Source organism: Cornus florida, unplaced genomic scaffold (genome assembly GCF_030987335.1).
Source record: "Cornus florida cultivar Cherokee Brave unplaced genomic scaffold, ASM3098733v1 CherokeeBrave_3.0.0_Hap2_Chr10, whole genome shotgun sequence".
Classification (NCBI taxonomy): Eukaryota; Viridiplantae; Streptophyta; class Magnoliopsida; order Cornales; family Cornaceae; genus Cornus; species Cornus florida.
In genome coordinates this window covers 114,928,166-114,937,970 of record NW_026775580.1, presented here as the reverse complement: position 1 = coordinate 114,937,970, position 9,805 = coordinate 114,928,166, and the positions used below count along the sequence as shown (strand labels likewise).

The 9,805-nt window shown below is 32.1% G+C and overlaps 1 protein-coding gene across 1 annotated transcript; it reads left to right on the top strand.

The window, feature by feature from the left end:
• The first annotated feature begins 4,753 nt into the window (after window positions 1–4,753).
• LOC132278443 (uncharacterized) lies at window positions 4,754–5,083 on the top strand. The gene has a single exon (XM_059780230.1). It carries the CDS (start codon window positions 4,754–4,756, stop codon window positions 5,081–5,083), a length of 330 nt encoding a protein of 109 aa, XP_059636213.1.
• The last annotated feature ends 4,722 nt before the right edge of the window (window positions 5,084–9,805 follow it).

The window sequence follows — 9,805 nt, the reverse complement described above, 5'->3', positions numbered from 1 at the left end:
AAAAAAAAAAATGTGACGAGAATTTCTCTAAAAATAAAAAAGTCAATATTTTGAAATCTTAATTTCAACCAAATTTCCTTTCTTTTCTTTTTTCTTTTGTCATTTTTTAGTTTGAAATTAATGCAAAAAAAATTAATTACCAAACACATTTATGTTTGGAATAATAAAACAAAGGACAAACTACAATCACATTCCCTAATTGCAACTAAAATTTGTCATTTTGTTACAATGTGTACCCCCTTAAGGTTTACCCAATTTTGCAAAGACTTCCTCTTCGTACAAAAAGTATTTTTTGTCTAAAATTTAGTTAGAAGTGATCAAAATGCCCATTGTATTATTAAATAACAAAAAAAAAAAATACAATAATAGACTAGTCTTTCTCTCTCTAACTCCCCCACCAGTGGACCATCATCTTTCTCTCTCTAACTCACCGACTTCTCTCGACCAGAGGTTGAAGTTTGTTACGAATTGGTTCCAATTTTTATACATTAAAGAACTTTAGTTGTAAATTAAGTACACATGTTCACACTCAATATTCACAATTACCTTCAATTCACCAGTAAGCCCTATCCGTAATCAACAATATGCTTTTTAATTATTTTATCATTGTATAACTAGGATTCCGTGGGGTTGGGTTATTTTGTTGCCATCATCTTTCTCTCTCTAACTCACCCACCTTACTCGATCAGAGGTTGAAGTTTACAGTAACACCTGTTACGAATTGGTTCCAATTTTTATACATTAAAGAACTTTAGTTGTAATTTAAGTACACATGTTCACACTCAATATTCACAATTACCTTCAATTCACCAGCAAGCCCTATCCGTAATCAACAATATGCTTTTTAATTATTTTATCATTGTATAACTAGGATTCCATGGGGTTGGGTTATTTTGTTGCCATCATCTTTCTCTCTCTAGCTCACCCACCTCTCTCGACCAGAGGTTGAAGTTTACAGTAACACCTGTTACGAATTGGTTCCAATTTTTACACATTGAAGAACTCTAATTGTAAATTAAGTACACATGTTCACACTCAGATATTCACAATTACCTTCAATTCACCAGCAAGCTCTATCCGTAATCAACAATATGATTTTTAATTATTCTATCATTGTATTACTATGATTCCATGGGGTTGGGCTATTTTGTTGCCATCTTGCAATGGAGGAAGCATGTGGAAGGGAAATATGGCTAGGTGGTGGATCTATTTGGTTCATTGATGGTGGGTTAGACATGTATACATATATATACACACACACTCCGTATGTGTGTATTTATATAGTCATATATATATATACCCGTATGTGTGTTTATATATATATATATATATATATAATAGGGAATTTTACATAAAACTGGTAGTAGTAAAAATATTTTACTATACAAAGTAGTATATATTTTATACTATATCATGAACCACAAGTGAAACTTTCTATTTGAACCTCTTTATTAAGTTTAAATTATATTTTCATCCTTAAAATTTATTTTATGCACAATTTAACTAAAGAAGAACTTATAAAAATTCTAGAATTCTTGCAAACAGCGCTCAGAAACTATTACACTTCTCTAGAATCCGGTAATGGAACACTTAGCCTTCAACGAAGAATAGAACTTATAATTATAAATAATGTAATACATCTATTAAAGAAGGTGTTTTTACAGAGCGTTATCATAGCATTATTAGGTTCGACAGTCATTTCTGTGATTTAATTATTAAATTTATCTCTATGTTATTCCATGTTTCTATCTTGGCGGCATTCGATTTAATTTTGGTATCAGAGTTTATACCGTTTCGTTAAATTTAATTTATATATAAGATTTTTTGTCTAAAGAAATCTATAAGTCTATAAGTCTATATTAATATACAGTGAAATTTTAATTTATTGTGAAAAACTTTAAAAATATTTTAAAAATATTAAATAGTTTGTTCAAAAATTTTTTCTTAAGCTTATTTTATGTTCTAAGGTTGTTATGTTATAATAATTTATAGTTTAGGTCATTATAGTAATATTGATTATTGTATGATTCAGAGTAGAATTTAAGTTCATTTTATAGAAATAGTTCATGTGGTCCCTCCATCTTTAAGAAAAAGTTTGTATGGTCCTCCAATTTTTTAAGTCTAGCCAAAATTTGACCTCATTATATTGTAGTATTTGGGCTTTAAGGTCGTGTATTAGTAAAAATCCATATATATTATGGGTTGGAATTTCAGAGTTTGTTGTAGGGCGTATCTATGATATTGATCTTAGCTTGATCCATGATCTTGATCTCCGACCCACACTACCAGTGAGATCCTTGGCCATTTGGGTGAATGTGTTTACCTTCGATTTTATATTTTTTCTTAGGTTTGATTCAAATGATTTTGCAGAGGCCAAAACCAACCTAAACTCCTAATAATCGATAGCACCACCACAATCGGTGGTGGTGGGGGCGTTTCTAATGGTGGTAGACTGGCAGTGAATACAGCCATATTTTAGTGGCGGTAGTAGAGGTTTTGACGTCTGTGAGTTGTATGTGGAGATCAAGATCCCGTAGTTCACACCGAAGTAGTCGGTTTCGTTGGAACCAGAATCTGGCGTCGAAAAGGGAGTCCAGACGGTCGAATACGCAGTAGGCGATGAATTCCAGCCAGGGGCTCCCTTTCCGACGCCGGAAATCAGCATCATGGCGTCCTTGCCGCCAGACCAGAATCATCGCGTCCTTGCCGCCAGACCAGAATCATCGCGTCCTTGCCGCCAGACCAGAATCATCGCCGTCGCCATGTCGAGATCAACCTCGACGTTAACCCAAAACCTCGGCACCTTCTTTGTTGCAGACCCAGCCACCATCGCCGCAATGGTCTCATCTGTTATAATGGTGAATATTCGTGGGCAAAATGGTCATTTTCTATTTTTAGAATATTTTGTTTATTTTTTCACTATATAATAAGGAGGATAGATAAGTAAATTTAAAGCAAAATTCGATATAGGGGTCTCTGCAAAAAAAAAAAAAAAAAAAAAAAAAAAAAAAAAAAAAAAGAGACAAATCTCAAGTTTAATTACAATTAAGCCAAATCTCACGAGAAATCATTATAATTTGTCCTAAAACAAAATAACAAAACATTGTTTCGTCTCCAAAATAATTGTCAAACAGCCCGAAATAAGAATAACTCACACCCATTTTTTTAGAATAAATAAAAGATGAGATGATAATGATAGATACTAATCAAGGTCTTGGGCATTCCAGGTTTTAGAAAGATATATAAAAAGTAAGGCGGGGTTTCTAATATTTTCTTAATTGTATACGTAGCTTTCATGGATGTAAATGGAAAGAAAGCCTACTAATCAATGGGTTTTAGCTAGAAAGATATATGACATGTAAATATGGATGTTTTCAAATTACGATTGACACTTTTTATCTTCAAATTATTTTAATAAATTTTCTTTTTCAGAAAAAAAAAACTATATATATTTACTACTCTTCAATTTATTGAAAGGGATGGAATTATTCATTCATTCATTTTGGAGATCATGTGGGATCGAGGTAGCTATTAAATACTCGGGGAGGGATATCTATAGAACCACCCAACCAAATAACTAAGAGGAGCTAGTTTGGGAATTGTCTTTGTTGGTAAGTTGGTATTAATATAAAATAATAATAATAATAATAATAATAATAATAAAATATATATGAAAGCAAAAAGCAACAAGATTTCGTCCTCACTTGTTTTTGCATTTGTAGCTGAACAAATACTATTTTGTGTTCATACGAAATTGAAAATGCAAACACCACTTGACTGTGTTAACCGTTATTGATCATCTCACATGATATACGCTCCCAAATTGACTTGCTTTGGGCTTGTTTAATTTGGTTTGGGCTTATTTTGTAACTAGGCTTCTTAATTGCCTCTTTTGGGCTATCAGTCACTACCAATAGAGCTGGGCTGGTCCTTCTGTTATTAGGCCTACTTATACCGTGCATAAAAAAATGAGAGTAATTTGTAAACCCAAAACAAAATTGATTATCAAGCAGGCCTGAAACATTTTGTGGTGACAAATATAATGAAAGTCAACATGCTCTTCCTAAAGAACCATCGGTCCCCTTCAAAATAAATGGTGTGTCAAATAAACCAATTCACCTATGTATTATTTTTGTCCATAAAATTAAATTTTTTTTATTTTTTTTAAAAAAAAAGACACTCTGGGTTTCACAACAACAAAACCAATACCACTTGGGATTATAATTTATTGGGCTTGGAATTCAAGACACTCATAATCAATAAGTCCTCTTGCTTGCTTTTGAGGCAAACTATGTGTGTTTTGTTGGTAACTTCACTCCATGTTTTTTCTCTCTCTAAAATGGGGACTCCAACGTGGCACGGTTAGTAGGACGCTAGTACTTAGGGATCCTTGGAAAAATACGCCACATATGCCGCGATACGTCCACGCTTATTTGATTCCTCGTGTGATTGATTAGCATATTAAATTGAAAATTGTAATAGTCCCACTGAACTTTTATATATCTACAAATCACTCCTGTTACTATTAATTTTGATACAGGTTTTGTTATGAACATTATACCTTTTTATTTATTACACGTTTAATTATTCTTTTTCAGTTTACAAGTTTTTTTTTTTTTTTTTTCAACAACGCTTACCTGTCGGGCATCTATAATTCATTGAACACCTTATATATATATAGCACAAGGCCACACACATATAGCGGTGAGCAATAAAAAAAAGTAACATTTTTAGAGAGAGAAAGTGGAGAGGAATGGCGACGGGAGGTGGAGACGGCCTATATCGGGGTGGATACGAAGGATGCATTTCGGGGTCGGATATGGGGATACAGAGGCGGCCCTACCATAAAAATTGTAGCTGTGCGCTCCACAAATCACGTGGCCATTGTTCCCATACTAGTGCATCAAACTTATCGTATCCCATCAGACGGTCGTGGAGCGACGGTTGTCTAGCCTTGAATTTGATGGCCTCCTCCGCCCATCCGTCGTCCTGTTCCTCCCCTGTTACCGTCACGGCAGAGGCTGCTAGGAGAGAACTGAAGGTACCTTTGATTAATGAAGAAAAAGAAACAAGAGATCCTTAATCATGTTTCATTTTAAGGTTTGATGTTTTTGTCCTTAATTTGTTTTTCAAACTAGTTGAGATTGTAAAAACGTAAAATTTATGTTTTAAACACGTCTGGTTACATTAACTACTGTGTGCGTGTATGTGATTTTATTGTCTTCATGGGCTACGTACTACAATAATTCTGAAAGAAAAATGATTTCAAGGCCTATGAGTAATAAGTTATAACGGCCTTTAATGGCTTGAATTGGGACCTATATTAATTCTTTTTTTAATTAATTAATTTATTTATTGTTAATTAGTATATGCTTGATAGATTAAGGGGTTCAAATACTTTTTTTTTTTGCACATAACATTAATTTCTTACAACTGATACATTAATTTTTTTGCACATAACATTAATTTAATTACCGAAAAAAAAAAACATTAATTTCTTACAACTGATACATTATTTTGAGAAGCATAAGCATGGTTTTGTCCATGACCATAGAACTCTAGTGAATTTTTGTACTTACAGCAACAATCATGTGACATACAAGGGTTCTTTCATATTTTTATGCATTAGAATAGTTCTCTCTCTCTCTCTCTCTCTCTCTATATATATATATATTATATATTGAACATGGCACACACTTCTCCAAAGCAAAGACAGCTCATGTGGTCGGTGTCGGTTACTTTAATTAGTTCAACGCCCAACGCCATTCTTACTGATCTTTTAATAGAAGAAACAAAAGACTAATCCTTGCTTATTCTGATACGCGGAGTAATAGTTTTTCGTTAGAAAAACAGCCTTAGTGAATAGCTAATAAAAATATTGGGTAAAGTTCAAAAGACTATAAATAATCCTCTTAAACTGTGTTTTGTACATAAAACTCTCTAAATGATTACATTTAGTTACAAAAATGTCCCATTATCTTACATATTTTTCATTAAATGACCATAATATCATTTCTTATTAAATTATACTTTATATATTTTTCTTGTTAAAATAAATTATTAAAAAAATTCATACTAATTTGATAAAATATTTTCCATTAAATTTGTATAAGTTTCCTTTAATCGTTTAAGTTAATTATTTAAACAAAAATCTTAAATAGAAAATTTTGAAAATATTTTAAGTAATTTCTTAATTTTCATGAACATATTGCATTAAAAAGAAGACATTTTCTCTTTACGTAATTTATTAATTTTTCATGAATATTGTTTGAAAAAGAAGATATTTTTTTATATTATTATTATTATTTTTTAAAGTGAGTATAATAATTTTTTTATAATAAGTTAATCATTTTAGAAAATGATAGCTACAAATTTATTTATTTTTCTATTTTTATAATCAATTAATACTAATTCTAAAATTAATATAAATGGTATAATTAATATTTAAATAAAAGAAAATATAATAAAAAATAATTTAATAAGAAATGACAAATTTAATAACAAAGGATGAAATAGTCTTTTGTGATGAGTTTGTCTTTCATTGCAACAAATCAATAATTTAGAAGACAATCTTTAGTTCAGGTGGATTAATTACAAAAAACCAATAATTTAGGGTGTTTTTTACACTTTACCCTAATATATATATATATATATTTTCGCCCAGTCCAAGAGAGAAGAAAAGTTAATACTGGAAAATGTCATATTGTATTTGGTATAAACTTTTAAAGGAAAATAAAAATAATAGAAGGATTTGGAGGATGCAAATTACGCCAGTATATTATTATATACAAGTATGTTGCAAATATAAAATACAAAATCAAAGTACCATATTAGTCCTAGGAATGTTTTTATTATCTTTAACTTTTTTTTAATCTTTTAAATGGCCACTAGGACTGTATTGATGTTCCCACAATTTTATATTTGTCTTACCACTTCTTATTTATATATTTATCCTTTAAATCTAAAATATAATATTGTAAATTTATTGAATATAATTTTCCTTTATATTTTTCTCCAAACACAATTAAGTGACGAAAATTGTATTTACAGTGGGGCTTCTGGGCCAATCTTGTAATTGGTGCAGTTATTGTTCATGTTGGGCCACCTGTGTAGCAGCCTAAACCTCTCATATAAAGGGTTTTTTTTTTTTTTTTTTTTTTTTTTTTTTTTTTTTTTTGTCATTGCCAAGAAAAACAAACACCACTCACACGCCTCTCACCATCCATGTAAAGTTTAGTCTCTCTCTATATATACAACATATATGAATATTTATACTTTTTGAGAAAGAAAGAAAAATAAAAAAACATATAGCAACACCAAACAAAGCAAACATTTTCATTGGGTACTTTCTGTTTTTATTTAATTTTTTAATTTTTTTTTCGAAGGATTATTTAGTATTGCTTTATTATTTCTTTAGAACAGAAAATTATTAAGAAGAAAAAAAGCACTACCGTCGGCAAATGAGTTCCAATAACGGACATATCGACGCAATCAGATGACACCATCACTTCGGAATTACAGAATCGTCAAAACATAAAAATTCTAAATGACCTACCTCGATATTTGATACTCCGAATATTGATATAAATAACAATAATTAATTACGTATAGTATATCGAAAAAAAGGAGGAGGTTACACCTTACCGCCCTATAAATCACCGCAAGGCAGCGACACGTGCCAAGTCATGGGCTTATTGTTTTGAAGATCTATGCCCCTCTTATTTTGGTTTAGGTCAACAGTACTAGCCTTTTTGTGTTATGGGCCTTGTGCCTCGGTTTAGCTGGAAGACAGAGAGTGAGAGAACCACATACTCCAATTATGTGTTTCTTTCAATTTATTCACATCCAGTCACAATTATTAGTACCATTATGACGTACCAAAAAATTTACCAATTAAAAGCAAAATAAAAGTTGAACAAGATGGTATTTCTAGGCCTTTAAAGTCGTATTGAAAAAAAAAAAAAATGTGCTACATACAATAGTTCCCGAACTACTGGTTTGGGACTTGGGTCCAATATTTTTGTAGAGGCATGTAAGATTTTTATGTTGGAAGTTGCAATACGTCCTTAGTGAAACTCTAACATTTGTGCCGAACATAGTTCAAAACATTGTGGTTAACTCATCCGGTGGATCGATCTCTTTACTTTGTTACGCACAACTAAGTCAAATGACGGTAATGTGATTGCAAATCTGGGTGAGTGGATCCAGATTCATCATCAGATGGCCCAGGATAAATAATCTAAAGCCCATTTGTTAAACCTACCACGCAAAGCAGTACAAGGCCCAGTTGATAAATTGCAATAATGGAGGAAACTAGAGGAAAGGGACAGTTGATCCAATTATTTACGAGCTCTTACAATATTTCATCGTTTTGTGTTTGGATGGAAGGAAAAGGACTCTTTGATGTTTGGAATCGTTCAAAGATCACGGGACAACAATTTCTACCATTTAAACAATGCAAAAGTTACATAGAAGAACTACAAGATACATTATGTGTGAATACCTAGTGGGCCACAAAACTTGAACAAAATGACACACTTAAACCTAGATCCTTTATTGCATAGAAATAATCACCCCTTTTTCACATAACGATGAAATGGCACAACAAAGTCTGGTTAGTTAGTCAAAAACATGTTCAACGGCCCTAACTATGCCAAAAATATTCCTCCTACAATGTGACTTACAAAGCTAAGCCGAACCAAACTAAGCCAAGCCACTCTTCCCTCCTAGTCCTAACATAATAGGTTCTATAGGTAGGTAGGAACTGAAAATTTCCTAGGAAAATATGTCTTTCTAAAACCCTTAGCAAGGTATGTAACTAACTTCGGCAAGAACCCTGCCAACTACTCTTGAATTCTACTCCTTAATACTTATTTTCCTCCCTCGAATACTCCACGCCACCAAGTCTACCATACACCAAACGCTCATTTCCTGCTCTATATAAACCCTTCAAAAAACATGCAAAACTTTCAAGACACTCCACTCCACGTACTCACATACATCCTTACAACCCACATCTTAAACACACAGTCGAGAGAGAGAGGGAGGGAGAATGACCACCGGAGCAGCAGAGATGATGTTACGGTGCGTCTTTGAGGGAAGCATATCAATGTATGACATGGATATTGAGCGAAGGCCTTACCATCGCAACTGCAGCTGTGCTCTGCACAAGTCAAAAGTTGCATGCTCGACCTCTTGTCTACAAAGCAGCAGGAACATTTCATTCGCCAAGAAGAAGTCGTGGAATGAATGTTCCATGTCCTTAGCAGCTTCCAAACTCTCTCATCAACCCTCTTTTCCCAGCAACTCCTCAGCAGTTAGGAATAAAGATGAAGAAACTGAGGCTCTGTCAGGTAGATAACACAAATTCAGACATTGTCATATATATATGGTATAGATTCCCATAGAGAGAGAATGAAAAGGTTAGGAATTGAGAAGCTATTTTGTGCAGTTGCTTCCATCTTCAACCTTGTAAATTCTGATGAATTTTACGAAAGTACTTTGTTTTAGTTTCTTTGCCTATGCATTCAACATAAACAAATTTATACTCAATTCCCCTTGTTCCAGATTTTAAAATTTGAGAAGTCTTTTATTTTTCTATCATGTCTACCTTTAAACAATCAATTTTTTTTTTTTTTTGGCTTGTAAAAGTAATTTTAAAAAATAAAAAAATAAAAAAAATCAATAGCTAATACAATCTTTTGATATGATTTGCAGATATACATATGTTCAATAGACATCCACAGACTCATCCTACTATATATGATAAAAATATATATAATAATGCTTTTTTCATTTTTATGAT

Excerpts from the sequence above, each read along its gene's own strand:
- LOC132278443 (XM_059780230.1), top strand. The coding sequence starts at position 4,754 with ATGGCGACGGGAGGTGGAGACGGCCTATATCGGGGTGGATACGAAGGA.